This window comes from Mustela erminea, chromosome 17 (assembly GCF_009829155.1).
Source record: "Mustela erminea isolate mMusErm1 chromosome 17, mMusErm1.Pri, whole genome shotgun sequence".
NCBI lineage: Eukaryota > Metazoa > Chordata > Mammalia > Carnivora > Mustelidae > Mustela > Mustela erminea.
Window position 1 is genome coordinate 15,333,571 of NC_045630.1, and position 25,330 is coordinate 15,358,900.

The 25,330-nt window shown below is 36.1% G+C and overlaps 1 protein-coding gene across 4 annotated transcripts in view; it reads left to right on the top strand.

Annotated features, from left to right (window-relative positions):
* KCNK2 (potassium two pore domain channel subfamily K member 2) overlaps positions 1-25,330 on the top strand; it is a 220,112-nt gene that overhangs the window by 87,044 nt on the left and 107,738 nt on the right. For all 4 annotated transcript variants that reach the window (XM_032318920.1, XM_032318922.1, XM_032318921.1 and 1 more), the window contains exon 3: positions 21,511-21,628. In XM_032318920.1, the coding sequence (XP_032174811.1) occupies positions 21,511-21,628 (118 nt within the window). The remainder of the gene's footprint in view (positions 1-21,510; positions 21,629-25,330) is intronic.

The following is a 25,330-nucleotide window of genomic DNA, read 5'->3' on the forward strand; positions in this document are numbered from 1 at the left end:
TTGCATGTATGTGTCCTTCGTGTGAGTCTTTCCTGTTGCAGGATTACATTGCTTCAGGTAGCCATCTTGATAGGGACCTAAATGAGATTCCCTTCTTGAGGAAGAAGAAAAAAATAAGTCACTGTCATCTATAAACCAAACTAGAATGTGTGTCTTAGAGTCTAAAAGAAAATGTGAAGAAGAAGCACCTGGGGTAACTGTATCTAAAAGGTAGGGAGTTACAGAAAGTATCAGTAAAATTTTACTATAATGCATTTTGAATTATTTGCATATAACATTTTAAGGAATACACTCATTGAATTTAGAACGTGGAATCTAAGGGTACCTATTGTCTCCTCAAACTGTCATTTCAGAACGGAGAAAATAAATTACTCAATTATTTTCCTAAGAGCATACTACCAGTTAGTGACATGGACCACTGGGTCCATGACTTCGAGCTCACCAGACTTTTCCCTTCCACCATTTTCTCTTTTTTTCCCTTGCTCTTGTAAATATCAGCATGCTCTACCAACATTTTTATTTTCTTGAAGTAATCAATCAAGATATTTTATTTTCTGCCCTCCAGAGCTGCAGTCTTGTATACAGTATGTGGACCCACAGAGATATGACTCGATTCTGTATTTATTTTCTCAGGTTTCCTGCTACCATTGCTTTGCTGCCTCATATGCTGAAGGCATGACTGAAAATCTAAGAATTTTAGGATTAGGGGAATCCTGAATCTGGAAGAAAAAAAGTGAGCAGTGTCCTCATGAAGCTGCTTGCCACCAAAGTTGCCAGATGAAGTTATACATGGATTTTTTCCAAGATTAAGTCTTTAAATTAAAGGGTGATAAACCAAAATGCATTAGGAAGAGAGAAGCAAAAGAACTTAGAATTTTTTAAAATTTTGTCTGATAAATGAATGGAAATTCCATGAATTCCACCTGTTAAGTGAATATTTATTGAATTCTTAATATTTATTGAATTCTTACTATTGTACACCTGGCCCTGTATTAGACTATGGGATTTTTTTCCTCTCAGAGTTATATTTTATAATACATATTTTATATCCTTTTTGTCTTACTTTGTCATGTGTTATATATCTATCTCTCTAAGGGTAGATTTATGGAACCCTTTTCAGAGGCTTTGTAGTAAGCTATTTTATGGAGGTACCATAGTCCTTTAAAACTATTCGTCGATGTCAGGGATTTTAACTTTTATTTCATTCTTTTATTGTGGTAAATAACACATAACACCAGATCTACTCTGTTAACAAATTTTTAAGTGCATAGCAAAGTAGTGTTAACCGTAAGCACAGTATTGTACAGCAGATTTTCATCTTCCTTCACTAAAACTCTGTATACATCAAACAGCATCCACGCCTCCCTCTCTCCCCAGCCCCTGGCAGATATCGTTCTACCTTCTGCTTCTATGACTTTGACTACTTCACACACCTCATGTAAATGGAATCATTGTTTGTCCTGTTGTGACTGGCGTATTTCACTTAGCCTAATGACCTCAGAGCTTCATTCATGTTGTAGAGTGTAACTTTTTTAGGCTGAGTAACATTCCATTTTATGTATATTCCACGTTTTCTTTATCCATTGGTCCACTGATAGATATTTCAATTGTTTTTACCTCTTGACTATTGTGAATAATGCCAAAATGAACATGCAAATGTTTCTTTGAGATCCTGTTTTCAGTTCTTTTGGATGAATATTTGGGAAGTGGGATGCTTGTACCAGAAGCTAGTTCCATTTTTAATTTTGAGGAGCATCTTCACTATTTTCTATAGCAGTGGCTCCATTTAGATTCCTACCAATGGTGTTCAAGTGTTCCAGTTTCTCCAAGTCTTTGCTAACACTTGTTTTGTTTGTTTTTCGTTGGTTATAATAATGGCCATCTTACAAGATGTGAGGTGATATCTTACTGTGATTTTGATTTGCATTTCCCTGATGATGAGTGAAGCTGAGCCTTTTTTCATATACCTGTTGACCACTTTTATATTATTTTCCAATAAATGTCTAATCAATCAAGTCCTTTGTTCATTTCTTTTTATTCATGTTATTTGAGGATTTGGGGCTATCTAGTTGTCAGAATTCCTTTTATATTTTGGATATTATTAGCCTTTTTTCAAATACATGGTTTGCAAATATTTTCTCCCATTCTATAGGTTGCCTTTTCACTCCATGAATTGTTTCCTTTGCTGAGAAGAAGATTTTAATTTAATGAAGTCCTGCCTATTTTTTTTTAAGATTTTATTTATTTATTTGACAGATCACAAGTAGGCAGAGAGGCAGGCAGAGAGAGAGAGGGAAGCAGGCTCCCTGCCGAGCAGAGAGTCTGTTGTGGGGCTCGATCCCAGGACCCTGGGATCATGACCTAAGCTAAAGGCAGAGGCTTTAACCCACTGAGCCACCCAGGCACCCCACCGCCTATTTTTTCTTGGTTGCCTGCACTTTTGGCAACATTTCCAAGAAACATTGCCAAGACCAGTATTATGAAGTGTGTCTCTTATGTTTTCTTCCAGGAGTTTTATAGTTTTAGGTCTTACACTTAAGTCTTCTAAGTTTTAGGTCTTACACTCAATCTTTAATTTTGAGTTGATGTTCATATATGATGTAAGGTAAAGGCCCAGTTTTATTCTCTTGTTTATGGATGTTCAGTTTCTCAACACTATTTGCTAGAGAAACTATCCTTTCCCCATTTATAATCTTGATAGTCTTGTTGAAGATCGTCTGACCATATTTGACCATATATGTATGGATTTATTTCTGGGCTCTGTTCTGTAATGTTGGTCTATATGTGTCTTTATGCTAGTACCATATTATTTTGATTAATGTAGCTTTGTAATATGTTTTAAAAACAGGAAGTGTGAGGCCTTCAGCTTTGTTCTTTGTCAAGATTGTTTTGGTTACATGGGGTCCTTTGTAGTTCCACATGATTTTTAGGATATTTTTCCTGAAAAAAAAATGCCATTCATATTTTGATGGGGATTTCATTGAATCTGTAGATCATTTGGGGGCAATATGGACGTTTTAACAATATAAGGTCTTGTAATCAATGAACATAGGATTTCTTTCTCTTTAATTGTCTTCTTTAATTTATTTAAGCAAATGTAATAGTTTTTATTATACAAATCATTCACTTCTTTGTTATATTTACTCTTAAGTGTTTTATTCTTTTTGATGCTATTGTAAATGGAAATGTTTTCTTTATTTCCTTTTGGATTTTTCACTCTAAGTATAGAAACACACTGATTCTTCTGTTGGTTTTGTATTCTGTAACTTTGTTGAATTAATTTCTTAACATAGAAAATCACATAATTTGAACAGTTACTTTTACTTCTTCCTTTCCAATTTGAATTCCTTGTATTCCTTTTTCTTGCTGAATTACTCTAGCAAGGACTTCCAGTAGTATGTTGAATAGAAGTAATCAGAGTGAGTTTTATGCTTTGTTGCTGATCTTAGAAGAAAAACATTCAGTTTTTCATTGTTGAATATAATGTTAGGAGTGGACTTTTCCTATGTGGCTTGTATTATGTTGAAGTAATCTTCTAGTTTGATGAGAATTTTTATCATAAAGGGTATTGAATTTGGTCAAATGCTTTTTCTCTAGGGATGTTCATTTGATTTTTATCCTTTGTTCTATCAAGGCAGTGTATGAATTTTCATGTACTGAAACATCTTTGCATCACAGCAATAGATCCCACTTGGCCATGGTGGATGATTTTTTTAATGTGCTGTTGAATTTAATTCGCAAGTGTTTTGTTGAGGGTGTTTGTATCTGTGTTCTTTAGGGATATTGGCCTGTAGTTTTTACTTGTACTTTTCTTTTTCTGGCTTTGGTATCAGAGCTAATGCTGGTTCTGTAGAATGAGTTTGGAAATGTTCCTTCTTTTTCAGTTTTTTTTAAGGAGTCTAAGAAGGATTTGTGTTAATTCTTTAAATGTGTGGTAGGATTCATCAGTGAATCCTCTGGCCCTGAACTTTTCTTTGTTGGGAGGTTTTGATTACTCATTCAATCTTCGTACTAGTTTAAGTATGTACATATTTTGTTTTCTCTTGACTTTTAGTGTTGATAGATTGTTTCTATGAATTTATCTATTTCTTTTAAGTTGAGAATAATTTTTCATAGTAATCTCTTAATCCTTCTTATGTCTATGGCATTGGTTGTGATGTTTACTCTTTTATTTTTGATTTTATTTAATTTGAGATTTCTTATTTTTTTCTTAGTCTAACAAGGTTTGCCCATTTATTTTAAAAAAATTCTTTTGTTTGTTTTTTGTTTTTTACAGGAGAGTAGAATTTACTAAAAACATTGATACAAAACACAAATAATAAACTGGGAGGTATTTATAATAAAAGTCAAAGGAAAATACTTCTTATCCTCAGTTTACTATGTCTTTTAATCAATAAAATTAAACACAACGGAAGAAAAAACAAAAACATGAACAGAACTTCTCTACGAAGGAAGTAATTTGAAATCTATCATACTATAGTTGAGTTGTATCTTCATCTTTACTCTTTGGTATATTTTGAATTTATAAGGCTTATTGTACTTTTGTGATCTGAAAAGTGTAATTATATTTTAAACATCTATTTGTCAGCTAGCCTCTGCCCCTCTTTAGCACTTCATCTGTTTCCATTTATCTGTATTTCCATTTGTTTATTTTTTGCTATGATTTTTCATTCTCTCGTTCACTTATTTCTGCTCTCATCTTTATTATTTCCTACTTTCTGCTAACTTTGAGTTTAGTTTGTTCTCTTTCTGGTTCCTTGAAGTGTAAAGTTAAGTTCTTTATCTGAGATATTTCTTTTTTAATATAGTTTACCACTGTAGACTTCTCTTAGTACTGCTTTTGCTGCAACCCATATGTCTTATTCTGTTATGTTTTCATTTCCATTGGTCCCTGGACATTTTCTGATTGCCCTTCTGATTCTTCTTTGACCCATTGGTTATCTTGGAATGTGTTGTTTAATTTCCACATAACTGAATTTTCCAGTTTTCCTTTTGCTGTTGATTTCTATTTTTGTTCCCTTTTGGTCACAAAAGATACTGGGTATGGTTTCAGTCTTCTTGAATTTGTTAAATGACTTTTTTGTAACCTAACATGTGATCTGTTCTGGAGAAGGTTCCATATGGGCTTGACAAAATTATACACACACACACACACACACACACATATATATACATACATACATACATATATATATATTTGTACTTTTTGTTGAGTGGTATGTTCCATGTATGTCTGTTAAGCCCACTTGGGTTACAGTATTGTTCATGTCCTCTGTCTCCTTATTGATCTTTTTCTTTTTTTTTAAGATTTTATTTATTTATTTGACAGACAGAGATCATAAGTAGGCAGAGAGGCAGGCAGAGAGAGAGGAGGAAGCAGGCCTCTCGCTGAGCAGAGACTCAGATACAAGGCTTGATCCCAGGACCCTGGGATCATGACCTGAGCTGAAGACAGAGGCTTTAACCTACTGAGCCACCCAGGTGCCCCCTTATTGATCTTTCGTCTGGGTATTCAATCCATTATTGAAATGGAAACATTGAAAACTCCTGTTGTAACTGTTGCTGCTGTTTCCTTTTTCAGTTCTGTCAGTGGTTGTTTGATATATTTGGGCACACTAATGTTGGGTTCATATATATTTATAATTGTTATATCTTCCCAAGGAATTTTTACCATTATATAATGCCCTTCTTTGTTGTTTGTGAAAGTTTTTTAATTAAAATCTATATTATCTGATAAAAGTATGACCACACATGTTGTCTTTTGGTTACCATTTGCCTGGAAAGTCCATTTTCTACTTTTTCATTTTCACTCTAGGTACCACCTTAATCTGAAGTGGTGTCTTATTGACAGAATCTTGTTGAATCTTTTTTTAAAATCCCATTCAGCCACTCTGTATCTTTTGGCTATGTTTTTGAATCCATCTACATTCAAGAGAGTTATTGATAGGGGGCACCTGGGTGGCTCAGTGTGTTAAGCCACTGCCTTGGGCTCAGGTCATGATCCCAGGGTCCTGGGATCGAGTACCGCATCAGGCTCTCTGCTCAGCGGGGAGCCTGCTTCCTCCTCTCTCTCTGCCGCCTTGTGATCTCTCTCTGTCAAATAAATAAATAAATTCTTTAAAAAAAATAGTTACTGATAGGAAAGCACTTCCTATTAATATTTTGTTAATTGTATCCTGTTTGTCTTGTAACTTTTTGTCACTCTTTTCATCCTTTGCTGTCATCTTAGTTTTTGCTGATTTTTTTGGTAATCCTGTGTTTTTTTATTTCTTTCCCTTTTCCTTTTGACCATCTTCTGTAGGTATTTTCTTTAATACCTTGTCATTACAACACTATTTGAAGCTGATAACAACTTAATTTCAATTACATATCAAACTCTTCTTTTTCTCCCTCCTCAACCATTTTGTGTTATTGAGATCACAAATCACACTTTTAATTTTGTATCCATGAACATATTTTTTAGTTCTAGTTATTTTTATACTCTTATGTTTTAACTTCTCTATCAGAATTAAAAATGATTTATATGTCACTGTTAGAGTTCAACAGTATTCTCTATTTGTAAACATATCTGCATTTAATAGTTAAGTTTATGCTTTCATGTGCTCTCTTGTTGTTCTTTAACATCCTTTTACTTCCACGTGAAGGACTCCTTTTAACATCTCTCAAAAGGCAGGTCAAAAGGGGATGAACTCCTTTAGCTCTTGTTTATTTGGGAAAGTATTTATGTTTCTTTTTGAAGAAGAGTTTTACCAGGCATAGTAAACTTGGGTGGTAGTTTTTTCTTTCAGCACTTTGAATTTATCATCCCATTCTTTTCTGCCCTGCACATCTTCTGCTGAGAAATATGCTAATAGTCTTATGGGGACACACTTGCATGTGATGTGTCAGTTTTCTCTTGCTGCTTTTAAAGTTCCCTCTTTGTCTTAGACTTTCAGCAGTTTGATCATGTGTGTCTTGGTGTGAACTTCTGTAATTCGTTCTATTTAGTCTTTTGGTCTTCTTGAATCTCGATGTCCATTTTCTTCCACAGATTTAGGAAGTTTTCAGCCATTATTTCTTCAAATTAGCTTTTCCCTCTTCTACATCTGGGACTTTGGGTGTATATTGTTGTGCTTGATGGTAGTCTATAAATCCCTTAAACTTTCTTCACTTTTTTTCATTCTCTCTCTCTTTTTGCTTTTTTTGTTTTGTTTTGTTTTTTGTTTGTTTGTTCCTCTGGATAATTTCAAATGTCTTGCCTTGGAGTACCCTGGTTCTTCTGCTCAATCGTGTCTGCTGTTGAATTCCTCTAGAAATTTTCGAATTGGGTTATTGTATTCTGTGGCTCCTAAGTTTCTGTTTGGTTCTTTTCTATGTTTTCCATCTCTTTGTTTATATTCTCATTTTGTTCATGCATTGTTTTCTGAACCCACTGAACATCTTTATGATGGTTCTTTTTAATTCTTTGAGGTAATTCATATACCTTTGTTTCTGGACATTTATTTTTTCCCTTTGATTGAACCAAGCTTCTCTGTTTCTTCATATGCCTTATAGATTTATGTTGTGATCTACCCTTTTGACAAAATAGCCACCTCTCTCAGTCTTTGCACACTGACTATGTACAGGGAAAATCTTTCTTCAGTCAGTCCAGCTTGAGTTTCTGCAGGCCTCTCCGACCTTTTCTGTAGATGCCTTTCTTGGACTTGTGCATGTAAATTCCCAATTACCTAGATTTGCCAGGATTTTTTTTTTCCCAGGAGCTTGTAATCTCTTGCTACCTCTGGTGCTTGTCTGCAGTGCTGCAGTTTTTCCAGAGCTGTGGCAAGCCTCCCAGGTTTTTGTTATTCTCAGTGGTCCTGAAGGTTTTAGAGTAGGGTGCTTCCCCATCAGTCTGTACTTTGAGTTGGGTGAGAAAAAAAACAGATAATCTTTTGGGTAACCCCTCCAAAACTCAGAGTGTTTAACATATGTTCCACTCTTCCCTTTTCCCCTGAGGGAGAGGTTGCCAAGCTCTGTTGACCTCTACCTGCTGCACCATGGGACCTCTGGAGCATATGCAAGCTGCCCAGCTCAATTGTGTTCTCATTGTCCCCCAGGCATCTAGAGTGTGACAGGCCCTATCAGTGCTCTGACATGGGCAAGGCAAAAAACAATCCCTTGGGCAGTGCCCCCTCAACATTTGACGCATATTCCAACTCTTTGCCTCCCTCGGGAGGATCTGGGGGCAGGGAGTTTTCTCCCTATGGCACCATGCTGAACTGGGGAAGGATTATTGTGTATAAGGTCATGAATTTTTCTACCAGCTTTGATGTGACTGGTTTTGTGTTCATTTGGAGGTCAGGACACTCTTGACTGATGTCTGGATTTCTCATTAAGGGAATTGGTCTGTGCATTGTTGAACCAGTATCTCAGTTAGAGGAGGAGCATCTGGGGCTTCCTCTTTCACCATCTCACTAATATCACTCCTTGAGGTTATGGGTTTTAGAGCCATGAGCAACTCAAGTAAGGTTCTTATAATTACAGAAAGAAAAAATAAGTAAACTAAGAAACACATAAGGAAGTTTCAAACCATTCTAAGTGTTCTGAAAAAGTAATGTAGGTTACATGATAGAGAATTGCTGCCTCGGCTAATTAAATTGGCAAATGAAGGAATTCAGGTATTTTAGCACAATCTGAAAGACAGTCACCCTTTGCACTGAGGTATGAATACTTAGGGGAAGGCATTGCAGGTAGAGAGGAGAGCAAGTACATAATCTGACTTATGTTATCCTGTGAGGGAGAGCTGTAGGGGGGCAAAGTTGGAACCCTGGTGGAAGCTGGTAGTCTAGGTGAGGACAGAAGCAAGTTGTGATGACACAGGGTCAGAGGGATATTTTGAAGGTACAGCTAATAGGATTTGATACGAGTTGTGAGAGAAAGAAGTGGAGAATGATTCATAGGTTTGGGGCCTGGAGAACTATAAAACTAAAGTTGCCAGTTAATGACAAGAATAAAACTCAGCTGAATCAGGTTTCAGGGCGGAGCTCAGGAGCTCAACTTGGCATCTGATTGGTCTGAATCGCCTTTCAGACATCCAGGTGGGGAAGTAGTCCTGGATGAATAATACACTTAGGAGTTACCGCATATTGATATCTAGAGTCTTGAGTTCAAATGAAATCACTTAGGAGTGTGGAAGGATGGAGGACCGAGCCATAGGCTCAAAGGTGAGGGAGACGAAACATCATTCAGGGAGCCTGGAGGAAAGCTAGAGAGTGTGGTGTTCTGTAGGCCAAGTGAAGACATGCTGCATGGTGGAAGCAATTAGTTGTGTCCACATCAGAGCTGGTCACGACCTGGAGTCTGCAGTTAGTGCTCTACCCTGTCAGTTCACAATATTGATCATTTGTGTACTTAGAAATCAGTGAGCATGAAGTATGCCACGAATAATTCTTGAGCAGCAGGCATTACACTAGACACATAGGCCGTGTGTGACATACACATTGAAGACAAGGCCTGATGACCATTGGGATATATATATATATATATATACATATGGATAAAATAAATAAACGTTCACCCAGCTTTGAACTTATGAATGGATTCTTTTGAAAATTTATTTATAAATGTATTTCTGGCTTGGGACTTCCCGTGTGTTTTCACATAAAAATAATACTATAAATGACAACTACATCCAACACTAGGAAACCAAAGCTATAATACAGCTCAACTGTATCACCAAGACAAGAGACTGGTTTACCAGGTTCATTACTGGGCTTGTTTGTTTTGAACTAGTGATCCATTTAGTCTCTCTATGCCTCAGCTTTTATGGAAGGTAAATAATACATATGTGATTCCTGTTAAGGGACACCATATTGATAATGTTCACAGTGTTAATTTCATGAGATGGTGAAGCACTTCAGGCCTTGCACTGTTGGTTTCAAATAGTTGCTTAAGGAGACAAAGCTACCTCCTGGACATCCAGTAGATGCACAGCAGGTGACTAAGAATAAACACAGTGAGTGACATTCAGGTGTGTTCAGTCCTCTCCCCGATGCCAACACTCTGGATTCTCCAGAAACTACGTGTTGTTTGGCTGTGATCATGCATTTCTCTCTCTCCCTGCCCAGTTTAAACCTATTGTGCTCATTCCACCAGCATAAACACGTGCTTGGTTGGAAAGAGTTTGGAGACAGGAGAAATAAAGATCACTAAGGATGTTGGGCCAACTTGATACCTCTCCAGGCATTTGACCTCCCACTGAATGGGGACAAATGCATCTTCATACGCTCAGCCTCTGAGCAGAGAAGACCCTCCAGTCTCGTGCCTATATGTGGATTTGGGAACATCTTCTGTTTCATAGGTAACCGTGCTCTGAAATGGTCTCGAGAATGAAATCCTTGTGTGAATGAAGATGAACAATACAGCATGTGTGAGTGACTAATGAAGAAAACATGAGGAAAGATGCCAGGCTCATTTTCAGGACTGATGGTTGTGGTGTGACACTATTAAATCAGTTTGAGAGCTGCCCGAGGGAAGGGTTTAATTGCATTTTTGTGCAATAACTACTGGACAGGTGTCAAAGGGTAGCTCTGTCATTCCAGTGGGCTTGGAAAAATCAAAGAAATTCTAGCAGGTTCCTGTTTCTCAAGAAAATGGGTTTTAACCAATTCAATATTTGTATGACTGGTGAGTGGATGGGTGTGTAATTGAGAAGTACGGGGAAGACTTGGAGGAAAGCTAAGGATGGGTATGAATCACTACGTTTTGAGAAGTTATTCATATACTATTTTTGCCATCTTGATTTTGTGACATTGAGCCAAGAAATATAAACATATTAAGCATTTTTGCCAGACTTCCTTTTCTCTGTGTAATGTTAGCTAGTCATTTGTACACTAACTCTGCGGTGTATTAAGAAATTTTGCCTGGAACCTGAAAGCATAACAATTTCTTTTAGACTTACTAATGGCAATGAGTCAACTCAGTTGAAATAAGGAATACATAAATTTTGAGGGGGAAGGGATTTGGGTGGGAACTTTAACAGAGGATATGTCAACCAGAATGTTACTGAAATGTTTTAGTATTATGATATTTTGCCTTTACTGATGGCTGATTTGGGTTATAGAAGTCTGATTTATTCAAACACAAATTTGATTAGCAGGCTACTTTGTTGGGTGTGTGTGTGTGTGTGTGTGTGTGTGTGTGTGTGTGTACAGAGCCTGAGATTTTCAATCCTTGCTATGATCTTTTAGTTACAAACTCAGAAAGGGCAGGGAAAAAAATCATTTGTTTTTAAAATGCATAATAAAAAAAAAAGTTGCCTTTCTGTGGAAACTTGAATAATTCCCCTATTTCCCCTGTGATTACTTTTATATAGGTATGAAGCACTTTTTAGTTTAGATTTGTATCTGTTATGGAAATACAGGCTTAAGTGTACTGGAAAATCAAATTAATAGGGATCAGAGGCATTTTACTGAAAAAGCCATAAGAATCTCTAAATTTGGGAATTCTGTGGATGCATGTAATTGACAGAGGAAAACTCCCTTTGCTCATTTTGGGCTGTTTTTTTCTCATCAGTTTAGAACTTCAGCCTTTAAAACAGTGCATGAATAAATGCTGGTTAGTGTTGTACGCCCCAGGCAAAATGGTATAAAAATATTGTCTTAGATGCTGTGTCTTCTTGATCTCAGGTTTCTGCCTACTCAAATCCTATTTTAAGGACAACCTCTTTTTAAAAGAGCTTCCTAGATAGAGTGACTATGACTTGAATTAAGTTCCTATCTGATTCTTCTAGAACTGTCTCTTCTTTGTTATCTAACTAACATTTATCTATTCCCCTCTACTTGCTCTTTTGTTTCTTGTTGACTTCTTGTTCTACCTTCTTTTTTCCCATATTTTCCTATTCTTTAAACTCTTTTCCACCACCAAGGCTGAGATAAGGTGGAAGGCACCAAAAAGATAGAGACTAATGCTCTGATAGATTATTAATATGCCGCAGAATTATATGGAATCCAGAAAAACATGGAAAAATGCATAGCTGGGGAAAGGCAGGTTTCAGTATGCTTGCTTCAGATGCATTTTCCTGGATCTCCAGAGCGGCAAGGACCCAAGGGTCTTGAGCACATTTTATCCTTTCTACATCACAGTGGCATTTCACACTGGGCTCAAAGAAGAACAGAATCTTAGTGTTTCACATTCAGTCCTTGTCTGATGTATAAGTCATCTCTATAACAACTTTGCAAATGGTCATTTGACCTTGGACACAGTGATACAAACTTATTTATTAGTAGAGGGTTGGTTATTTAAAGTATTTTACATGTTGCTACTCAGTGATGTATCGATGACTATGAAGTGAGGTATTAATGGCTTCAAAATGCCTTGGAGCATATTTATGTTATAGGGAAATCGTTGAAAGCACACTTAATGATTTTAAGCATGAACAGAACCAAAAATGGAATGTATGCATGTTACAAAAATGGTTTTAGGACCTATAGAGTGAGCTTTTTTATTTTTATTTTTCCAAATGTCCAGTAACCTGTAAATTCATGTTAGGATTAAAAATATTTTCCAAAATGGTTATAATCAGGGAAGACAATTCTAATACCCATCAGTTTGCCTCTTTCACTGGGCTCTGTGGGTGACATCCATCTCTGATTCTCTGTTCTTTCCTACTCTGAATTTTACGCTTTTGTTTCTACTAATAGGAAATAAATTTACACTTTCAAAAGAGCAAAAGAAAAAAAGCTGTACATTTCATTAGTGTATATAAAAATAGCTTTAGCATGCAATGCTAAATCTCTAAATAGAAAGAAAGACATGGGAAGGTAAGCAGGACATTTACTTTTGAGGTGCTTTCTAAAGCCTGGTGTGTAGAAACAGCTTCCCTTAGGAAATACTATCTTTTTTAGATTATAAGAATTACATTTTGGGAGGTGTCTTCCTGACCTGGTTGAGCATTGGCTGTCGATCTTGGGGTCGTGAGTTCAAGCCCTGTGTTGGGTGCAGAGCTTACTTAAAAAAAAAAAAAAAAAAAAAAAAGAATTAAGCTTTTTATTTGTAGAAAAGATGCTTCTTTATAGAAAGTTTCTAATTAGTGTGTGGTTAAATGTAGGTAATGGATTACTGGGAAACAGGTTCAAGGATTTTGAAAGGCTTTTAAAGAAAACATGAAATGTATTTTGAGTCAAATTGTTTTCAACAAGAACAATAGATTAAAAACATCACTGCATATTACTTTTCTCACTTAAAAGACAGGCCCTGGAGAAATTGTGAAAACTTGCTTCTTTACCAGACTCTAAATATAGAATGATTTAATCACCTGTGTTCTGTATAAAATATGCAAATATACTACTCCATCTTTTTTCTCCACAGAAATCAGAAATATATTTTTAAAGGGGAAAAGATTATCAATGTTAGATTTTTAAAAATCTAAACTTTGTCAGTTCTTAAAACAGTTTAATTGTTGAATATAATTTTGGGTTTTCTTTTTCTTTTTAGAATTTATATAGATTCCCCTATTTTGCATAGGTAAAACAAAACATGTGTCATCTCCATATAACTATAGAATTTCTGAAAAACTAAGTTACATAGAGTGTATCTCAGTTCACTTACCAACTTGGAGGCTAGAATGTATATTAGTATGGAAATTTGATATCAAGAGATGAATATATAAATTTGCTTCTACAAAATATAAACATCTTAAGTATTAGATAATATGTCTGACTTTTCAGATATGTGCAAAAGTTGGACATGAATTGAATTTCCAATAGGAATTCAATAGTCAGTCCATGTTTTCTCAGAAGGGAATTCTCAGCCATATAGGGTTTTATTTAATCTGAGAAGTATATATTCTTCATATGGAACTGTAAGCAAGACCATAACTGATATTAACAGTTTCCTGCTAATGGGAATTTAGCCTTAGTGCTGAAAGTAGTAGATGTCACACTTAAATGAGTTAGCATATTATTTCATACTACTGATGAAAAAAGAAGTGCCATTCTTTTGTGTGCTAATATGAAGTTGTCATTTTGTAGGACAAAAAGGATTTAGATATTGACAATTTTACTTGGTTCACCCTAGTACTATCATTAGCAGAGAGCTGTCCTTGGAATAGTCCTGTGGAACATTATGCTAATACAGTGTGGTTTTCAAGAAGTTGTTTCTTCCCTTGTTGGATTGTCTATGGTCCCAAGTGGTACTCTGATCAAAATATTATCGTACAAGAAAGCCAAGGTCATTACTTTAGTTTCCAGAATTCCGTGAAAGGACCAAACAGCGAAGAAGATCAGTTGGCATTTGGCCCATTGGTACGAAGATGTACCATGGACCACCTTCATATGGAAGTTTAGAATACAGCTCTATAATGCTACTTCTCTGTTGAACCAAATTTGATATGTCGAAGAAAAGAAACAGCCCCAGTAATTAAGACTACTACATGTGACTGACATTAGAGGAGAAGTTTCTTGAGCAAATGATGTCTGTAAATAACATTTCAGACAGATGTGGTCAATAAAAAAAAAAAAAAAAAAAAACCTCTCAAGAAATGGATAAACAAATGTGACTCCTCATTGATTCAAATATGCCAGTCAAGGTGCCGTAGGCTTCACCGCGCAGTTCGTGAATTATGAACCTATAAGAGTAAAGGCCATTTTGAGATCATCTCTGGTTTTATGAGCAGGGCCTTTCAAAGCAGTTCAGATCATCTGACATTAGGTGATCATGGTGTTGACATATATAACCAGAAGGTTAAGAATCAGATGAATAATGATAGCGTTTGGCAATAGTACTCCTATATTACTGCATATAATTGATGGGTGATTATTTTTCTGGCGTAATAATATATAGTAATAATGCCTACCAGTATATCTTCTCACAAAGTTCTTTGGCAATGAGAACATCATATTGTTTTGCTTTTCTCATTATGCATCTTAAAAATAATCTTGCTTACAAACTTCAAGTGTTCAGATGTGTTATTGTGAATGTGTGATTTGATTATTCTCCTAAAGACTAGGTTCCTTTCAGGATGAGCATGGTTCCCCCACAAGGAAATAATGGCAAAAAAAAAAAAAAAGATGTATAATCATTTCTTACAAAAATTTGGCAAGATAATATTTATATTCTTCTTTAAGCAACTGTGTAATAATATAGGTGTCAGTGTAATTGTAACTGGACTTGGCCATTATATCAATTTATTGAAAATAACATTCATTCATTCCAGATGAGAAAAAAATGAGATCAATCTTAAATACCAAGTTAAAAGAAGTTGCCAGGGCACCTGGCTGGTTCAGACAGAAAAGCCTGTGACTTTAATCTCACGGTTGTGAGTTCCAACCCCATGTTGGGTGTGGAGATTACTTAATAAATAAATAAAATTTTTTTTAAAAAAGTTGTCATTGGACCAGTTTTGCCTACATCACTGGTGTAACTCAGAGAGTAATACCTGTAGTTTAGAATTTTTACTTAAAACTTCCAAATTATTAGTGTGAATTTGCTTTTAGGATTATAGGTATGAAAATATATTTTAGTCAAATCATGATTATGGTATGAGCAGAGGAGGAATTTGTGGAAGGCATTCGGAACATTCTGTATTGTTTTGTTGAATGTGAACATCTGAGCCTCAGAGTAAATGGGAGAAAAAGCGAGATTAGAACTTATGGTATCACCTATATTTTAAAATCCAGGATATAACTTATTTTTAAAACAATATATTCTTCAGGTCTTCCCTGGGATTATTTAATTTTCATCACATTTTCCTTCAATGACACAGTAGCTGGTCAAGTACTTTATAACACATGAAAAAGTTGCTCCTAGGCGTTGGACTCACGGAAACATTTTCATGATTGCCAGTGATTGCCTTGTGCTCCAAGGCTAGTCTCGTACAATTGCAAATAAGTGTGTCTTATTAGTGTTTGGTGTCAAAGCTGAATATAGTTCCAAAATGCTAAATGACACAGAGACAACTTCTTACAATTCAGGAATGCACAAAATCACAGTAGAACTCTGTGAACTTCTGTTCTAAAGACATCACTGTCATGGAAACTCACATTTTTCATCATTACTTTTCTGAGTAATTACCTTTATCATCTCAGTGAGTACAGAGTTCTTAGAGCTCTATTTATGAAATTTCAACTCATACCCTGACTAGGACCATGATTCAACTTCGTTTTCTTTCTCTCTTTTTTTTTTAAAGATTTTATTTATTTATTTGACACAGCAAGAGAGATCACAAGTAGGCAGAAAGGCAGACAGAGAGAAAGGAGGAAGCAGGCTCACCGCCAAGTAAAGAGCCCGATATGGGGCTCGATCCCAGGACCCTGAGTTCATGACCTGAGCCGAAGGCAGAGGCTTAACTCACTGAGCCACCCAGGCGCCCCTCAACTTCGTTTTCTTGATGCACATTCCGTGATTATCTATATACTAAAGATCAAAATTAAATGTGAATCCAGCCAAGATTATCTTATCCTCTTTCTACTGTAGATTTTAAGTTGGGAAGCCCTTTTTAATCAACACTTCAAGGAATCCTTTGTTAGGATTCGATGCATAGGATCCAAATTTCCTTTACTCTAACCAATTTGACTTATTTGTAAGTTGTCAACATGACTTGATGGTTTACAGAAGTTACCTTTCATGGAAAAATGAATTTTTATTATTTTATTATTTATTATTTTTATTTTTATTATTTATTATTTTATTATTTTTATTATTGATGAAATGATTGTTACTTTAGTCACCTAATATGGTACATACAGGAATAGTTCTAACGAAGGTATTTGTTAAGTGCTTTGACAGCCTGAACCGATGTTGAAATTCAAGACTCTTAGATCTATGAGTACACTTGCCAAGGGCAACCAGTTTCCTGCGGATGTTGACCCAGAGATCTTGTACAAAAATATGAAATAAATTCACAAAAATATTCCCAAATAAAGAGCCTCGTGGTAGACTCATTCTCATAGTGACTTGATATATTCCCAGTTCCTTCTCAAGCCTCTGTTGCAATCATCATAGCTCTGTGATAACTATTTACAACCCACACATTACCAGACTTGACTTTTTCTAAGTCTACATTTGCTTCTTTTGCACTTAATTAATTTATGGTTTTTATCCAAGTGTCTGGGTAATGTTGTACCTCGTTATTGACAACAAAAGAACTGGCTAAAATAATGGTGCTGGCCATGTAGGCTGTTTTAAGTCAATTGCTGGAGAAATTAGCTTGCTTCTAATCAATAAAATAATTGTATCTAATGGGGTGGATTCTAAAGACATGCCTTGTCCTTTCTCATTTATAACTATGTCACCTGGGATGCCTGGGTCACTCAGTTGGTTAATCATCTGCTTTCGGCTCAGGTTATGATCCCAGGGTCCTGGGATCGAGTCCCACATCAGGCTACTTGCTCGGTGTGGAGCCTGCTACTCTTCCTGCTTGTGCGCTCTCTCTCTCTCTGAAAAATAAATAAATAAAATCTTTTAAAAATAAGTCACCTTTTTTTTTTTTTTTTTAACTTCTCTGTTGTTTCCCCATTGCTTAGCATTATAAACAACTGATAAATGTTTTGGAATAAATGAATATGTTGAAGAAATGTCTAAAATGTATAAAAATATACCTTTTTTGTAATGTAATTACAGTGTATTTAAATGTATCTAAATCCACCCTCCTTCTCCTTGGTATTTTTACTGACAGCATTAGTTTTCTTGTGAGTTGCAAAGCTAGCGATTACCAGTCTGCGCTTACAATGTTTATATACACCTCCCTTGTGTTTATTGTTACCTGAAAATATTTCCAAAGACATTTTTAGATATTCCAGTTTCACTTATCAGTCCTTTTTACTTGCTTGCTCTTGTAATTATTTAATTAAATACCATTTTCTTGCCAATAGTCAATATATTTAATGATAAAACACTAAAACATTGAGGAATTTAAATGCTACATAAAAACAAAGAAGTCTGCTTTTTTTTTTTTTTTTAACATTGCTCTGGAAATACTGACCAACATAATAAGGGATGAAAGGTAATAGAACATAACTTTTGGAAGATGAAGAGGTAAAATACCATTATTTGTAGAGCTATAAGCTTGCTTACTTTGGTTCTCCAGATACAAAACAAAATCAAATAAAAAAAATTTCAGTATACAGCAGTGGTTCTCAAGATGTTATTCCAAGACATTCTCAGAGGTCTGATGAGGTCAAAGATATTTTCTTGAAAATACTAAGATGATTTTCCTTTCCACTCCCCTTGTCTCATTTTTCAGAAGCTATGCGATGTGCTTTCTAGTAAGCTGAATGCAGAAGCATATAATTGAATCTGTTTTCTACTAATCCAGAAATTTAAGAATTTTTTTTAAAGGTTTTATTTATTTACTTGACAGAGAGCCAGAGAGCATGGGGTGGGCGGGGTGGGGAGTAGGCAAAGGGAGAGGGAGAAGTGGACTCCCCACTGAGCAGGGAGCTGGGTATGGGAGTGGGGCTCCATCCCAGAACCCCAAGATCATGATGTAAGCCAAAGACAGACATGTAACTGACTGAGCCACCCAGTTGTCCCCCTTTTCTCTTTTTAAGATATTATTTATTTGACAGAGAGATCACAAATAGGCAGAGTGGCAGGCAGAGGGAGAAGGAAAAGCAGGCTCCCTATTGAGCAGAGAGCCCAACATGGGGCTCAGTCCCAGGACCCCGGGATCATGACCTGAGCTGAAGGCAGCTAACCAACTGAGCCACCTAGGCATCCCTGGAAATTGAAGAGATTTATAAAACAATTCCTCTCTTCTCACTAAATATTTTTTGATTTTGGAAAACAATTGTCTTCATAAAATTTGGGGTTTTTTTTAAAGATTTTATTTATTTATTTGACAGAGATCACAAGCAGGCAGAGAGGCAGGCAGAGAGAGAGGAGGAAGCAGGCTCCCTGCTGAGCAGAGATCCCGATGTGGGGCTCGATCCCAGGACTCCGAGATCATGACCCAAGCCAAAGGCAGCGGCTTAACCTACTGAGCCACCCAGGTGCCCCAAAATTTGGTTATTTATATTAACATATAATGGCCTTCTTGCTATTTTTACACAAATTAAAATTTTGAAAATTAGAAATTTTAGTAAATATAGTAAATGTCAATAGTTATAACTCACATATACAAAAGACCCCTGATGTCATCAGTAATTTTTGACACTGCAAAGTGGTTTTGAGATAAAAAGAATTTGAGCACTGCTAGTGCAGAGAATGGGCAATGTGTATTTGTGTATACAGCAGCAATAACCAGTTATAATTCAAAAGGTGAGAAAGCAGAATGCCTAAGAATAACCTTACAGACCTACAGGAAGCATATAAAAGTACTCTGTTTCAGGATATTAAAGGGGACTTGATAAATGGAGATGCATACCATATTCTGTGATAGGAAGTTTCACTATTACAATAATGTTCAGTTTCATTAATTAACTTATGAGTTTCATATATATCCAAATAATGCAAATATGTTAAACATGTGGGAATGAAAGTTTCTGTAAAATTTAATTAAGCGATTCTAAAGTCTACACAAGAATAATAGATGAGTAGGGCGCCTGGGTGGCTCAGTTGGTTAAGCAACTGCCTTCGGCTCAGGTCATGATCCTGGAGTTGCAGGATCGAGTCCCGCATCCGGCTCCCAGCTCCATGGGGGAGTCTACTTCTCCCTCTGACCTTCTCCCCTCTTATGCTCTCTCTCTCAAATAACTAAATAAAATGTTAAAAAAAATAGATTAGTAGCTACACAAAACATTTTTAAAAGAATAGAGAGGCCTGCCTTATCATTATTAAAGTTACAATAGAGAGTCAGGTGAAAAAAAATCAGATATCTCATAGCTTCATTGTGCACTGTGCATATATGTGCGTATATCTATATTTATATGCATTTAATGTATAATCAATAAAGCTTTTTCATTTAACTTCACTCACAATAGAGGATTTATAAATGTAAACAATTCTTATAATTTCACTAAAGATAAAATATTAATATTAGGGCTAATAGCATTGCTAAGCATTTGTAAATCATTGCAGGGGCAACTGTAAATTGTAACAATCTTCCGGGATAGCTACTTGATATTATAAATTATGTGTATTAAAATATTCACAATATTTAATGTGACAAATTTATTTCGAGCAGTCTCAATGAAATATTCAGAAATGAAAAAATATTTATACTTAAATATGTTTGCAGCAGCACTTTTCATAATAAGAAATTTTAGAACAGCATATACATCTACGTATCTGGCAGGGATTAAGTTAATATGGTAATGACAAAAAAACTATACATAGAAAAATATTAAATAAAAATAGAGAATATGCCTTTCTGTATTTTCCTAATTTTTTACAGTAAATATATTACTGTTAAAGTGTTTTAAATAGCATTACCATTCAATTAACTTTATACAGAACTATTGAAGTTTTAATTTATAGGGTTAACAGATCAGACAAATGAAATTTTATATTGCGTTTCCATTCTGGATTACATGCTCTTTTCCTTCTGGCAGTAACTTCCTGGGGGTCGTGCCCCCACCTTCACAGTGTGGTTTTTGTCCATTTACCAGTAGTCTAACCTTAAACAAGTCACTTTATCTTTCTTGGTCTTCACTTTCCTTGCCTATCAGATGATGCTCCTTCCAATTTTAAAATCTGGAAATTAAATGATAAAGATTTCTGAAACTATATGCAGAAACATCTTTTCCTACAATCTGTATGTCTCTCTTTTACTACCCAATTTTCTCCTAACATATTCTCTTCTATGTTTTGTGCTTCTGGATATTCCCCTCCTCTGCTCAACATCTGATGACGGAAGGGATTATAATGTCGTCTTTTTGTCTTTCTGAACTATTCAAGACGGCATCCAGATCTGAGTGTCCCTATATGAATGTTGCTGAGTGATTGTCATCTGTGGATCTTTGGTGGTATTTTGGTGATGCTGTGACAATTCTATTGCCATAGAACTTATAAAAAGTCTGCAGAGATTCTGAAACTCTAGATACACATGGACTAACTGAAGTATGATAGTAAATTGTTTTTGCCTTTGCTTCTTATCTTAGCCTGTTTTGTTGGACCTTATTGATAAATACACTGTACACTTATACACAACCCAGGCTTGGCTGCATATGTTTAACATTCAAAATGATGAGCACTTTGTAAACACTTGCTCTGTGAGGAAGCTATTATATATTATTTAACTTGTAAGTTTGCAATCAGATTTTTTAACTCTGGGGTGCTGACTAAAAATCATGGCTGTATTTAGTAGTTAATTTAAATAAGTCACTGAAGAGGTTAATGGATGAGCTACAAACGCATATTGATACAATATGATAAAATATGGTACAAAATGATATGTTCCATACAGATCCATTCACTTGATATCCATACCATTTTCTTATTTATCTTATTACATTCTTTAGTATAAAGCCTTAATCTATATTGTATACTTCAATTGGAAAACCAAGCCTTAAACTGGATTCTCTTTGTCTAATTCGTCAACTGGGATGAAATATACACTGTTTGATGCCTCCATGTGATTCATGTGTACTGATGAATTTCTTTTTAAACTTGCAGCAAATAGTGGCAGCAATAAATGCAGGGATTATACCTTTAGGAAACACCTCCAATCAAATCAGTCACTGGGATTTGGGAAGTTCCTTCTTCTTTGCTGGCACTGTTATAACAACTATAGGTAGGAGACAACTTATTTTGTTTTTTAATTTTGGTGCAGCTTGTGAGCTAAACTTCATGTTTGAATTTTGCTTTTACAGTTGGTCAAATTGGTCTATGGAAGGTAGAAAGCTAGATTATAGTAAATTGATTTTGAAGAGAGGGTTTAAATGTTGAACAAAGGAATGATGGGAATGAATTATTGTACCAGAATACTAAATTAAGTTTAAAATGCATGTGAACCCAGAGCAAAGCATTTGAGACATTTGACTAATGGATAGTAATGTCAAGAAATGGCTTGAAATGATGGTTTGGGGTGGGGGGGACAAGTAGTTTCAGATTTTCCTGCATCTTTGATTTTTTTAGTGTAGAAAGAAACGATTTAAGTACGGTTTTGACATTCTTTTTGTGAAGTTCTTATTTGAGATCACTTTTTTCAATTTGCAAATTTTAAGTCACATTTCAAAGGATTGTTCCTGTTCTTATATGCTTGTCTATTATAATGAATTCAGGGGTTTTAAAGAAAATACATTGTTTTTGCAATAGCGCAAATGTATAAAAAAATCAACATTGAAATATGAGGATTACAAGAATAATTTAAATTTAAGCCCTTGCTGTTTGCCTTCTATTCATGTTTGTTGTCATGTAAAAAGGACCACATATTGGAGCACAGTCTCTTTTTGGATTGACGATGCATACACTCAGCACCTTCTTGGAAACAGAATGGGTATATATACATGACTTTGCTTCTGGTAGTTAGTCATTCAGTGCCTAAGAAATATCCACAGGCTATAAATACAGACCCCATAGTGAAAATCACTGTGCCACACTGTGGGGACTGGGAAGAGTTACAGCTGTCTTTTTTCAGGGAAGGAGGTGGGTTTAAAGCATAATTTTCAAGATAGGGAAGGAAATGACTCATCTCAGTTATGAAGGAATTTGAAGTGGAGGAAGAATTCTTCCCTTCTACGTGTGCTTTTGAGGAGATTTCCTCCTAGGGGCCTGGTGTCTGATTTTGGGGTGTGAATTATGATTCTTAAAGTTTTCATTTTAGTATGTGATGCCATTGATAAATTACGAAGTAGGTAATGTCTTCAAATCAGTGCTTTATATCAACTCCTAAATAAGAGGACACAGACAGTATATGGATGAACTCTTGCTTAAAATTTTCCTTTGAAGGGAGACAAACCATAAGAGACTCTTAATCTCACAGAACAAACTGAGGATTGCCTGGGGAGGGAGAGGGTCGTGGGGTCATGGACACTGGGAAAAGTATGTGCTATGGTGAGTGCTGTGAAGTGTGTAAACCTGATGATTCACAGACCGGTACCCCTGGGGCTAATCATACATTATATGTTAATAAAAAAAATTTTCCTTTGAGAAACATTTGTAGAGTCCTGGAATTACCCGAATCCACTGTAATGCCTCTTTGTACTTGGTCACGTGCCAGTGAAATCAATACCTGAACATGTTGATTGTTGCCTCTGTGAAGAGGTCAAGGAACTATATTTACTCTTACATTTCCACCAGCGAGGTCAGAATTGGTGTGGCTGTGAAAACCTGGAGGAATGGCAACCTTGACTTCTAACCATAATAACAGGTTAACTTTGGAGCTTAGACGTCTTGGCCCATTTCTACTATGGAAATAACTGTTTATTGTATAAACTACTTAGAGTCTAGAAGGGGGGGGAACCTCACAGACCGAGTGAGAATGGTTTGCTTCTGCCCCATGAAAACTCAAAAGTTCAGGTTCTAACTCCTCATGACCACCGCTGAATTATTCTGCAAGAGACTTAGTCATTATACTGACTTACGGTTGCATCATGTGTTTGTAAACAGTCTCATTTTTTGAATCCCAAATTCAGTAAGTTTTGCAGACATATACTTCCACACATGAAAAAAATAAACCATTATTACCAGCCTTACCCCAAATTATAGCCATTAAGCATAGGAGCTGATTATTCCAGTTGTGTAGGTAGCTTCTGACAGCCCAAATCGCCTCCTGTTCTATCTCAGACTTTAGTTTTAGGTGGATTAAGTCATTCCAGGTCACCCACATTTCCTCCACGTTATTTTATTCCCAGGTCAAGGTCATATCCTCTGACCTTAGACTAGATCATGGTCCAGGACAGGGCAAAAATTTTGCCTCTTGCATATGGGTCCATTTGACATCCAAATCACCATTCAGTAGAATTCAAAGTATAATTATTAATCTTCATCATGATCATAACCGTGTGAGCTTTGACGTGGTTTTTAGCAATCTCAGAAATTGTAACCTCTAGCGCTAGCTGCATTGTATTAGTCATTTAAAGAAAGAATTTGAGACAGTTTTGGAGGAAAAATTGCAGTGGCTTTTATGGAGAGCATGGTATAGGTGAGGCTTCCCAGGGCTGCATTAGCTGCTGCTGTCCAAGATTCATCTATTTGGCATTATCAATTTGTCTAAGAAGCCACAGAGGCTCTTGCTGTTCATGGGAAATATGTCCAAAGAAAGTTCAACTATACGAAACAGATTATTAAAATTTAAGGCCTAATTTTAGAAACTTTCTTTATATATCTGCAAACTCTTTCCAAAATCATACACTTCCAAACCCTGCACAAGTTCCATTCCACAGCTGCACAGACTATAATCTCATTCCCTCAGACCTGATTTACAGTCTATCAATCAGTTCTGTTGGCTCTGACTTTAAAGTACATCCATAATGTAACCACCACACAACCATTCAAACTGCCACCATTTTGGTCCAAGGCGGCATTGTCTCAGTGTCAGCATCCTTGCAGAAAGAAGCCTTCTGTCTCTGTGCTCTCTACCTCGGAGCAAACACTGTACTCCTGCCCACCTCACCTAGTGAGATGCACGTTCTCTGAGGTTCGGGATTTTATGTGTTGGAGTCTTTTCTGTATCCCCATGCTTGACCCATAGTGGATGCTTAACAATTGGAACTAATAACAAATAAACATTCAATGGTATGAACTGTGGCCTGTTGTAAATTATGTAACACTAAATTGATACCTATTATACTACATTCTTAGCTCTTTCAACAGATTTTAGTGCCAGCTGTTTTGCTGGTTTGTTCATTTATTTATTCAACAAATAATACAGCACCATCACTCTGCTACTATCAAGATAAAAGATAAATTACTTGACCCAAAGCTGCACACATACGAATAGTCATTTATAATATAGAGTACTACATGCTATGGGTTAAGAGTATTTAATGGGAATCTATAGGAACTACACTTTAGGTAGACACCAGGATAGGAGGATGGGTAAGGAAGGGACAGTACTTTCCTTTTCTTAGGAAATGTGTCCCAGTTGAGACCTGGAAGAGAATTAGGAGTTTCCCAGGTGAATGAAGGTGGAAAGGGAACATTCTAGGTATTGGGAGTTTGTGTGGACAGATTAGGGCCAAGAACATTATGTTCTGGGGCGCCTGGGTGGCTCAGTTGGTTGAGCCTTCGGCTCAGGTCATGATCCTGGAGTCCCGGGATCGAGTCCTGCATCGGGCTCCCAGCTCCATGGGGAGTCTGCTTCTCCCTCTGACCTTCTCCTCGCTCATGCTCTCTCTCACTGTCTCTCTCTCAAATAAATAAATAAAATCTTAAAAAAAATTATGTTCTGTTTGGGGATCGCAAGTTATCTAAAATTGTTGTTTGTGGTCAAAGGGACGCCTCATCAGGACCATGTAAATCAGTAAGTCAGCATGAGTGGCTCCTGTTGGAT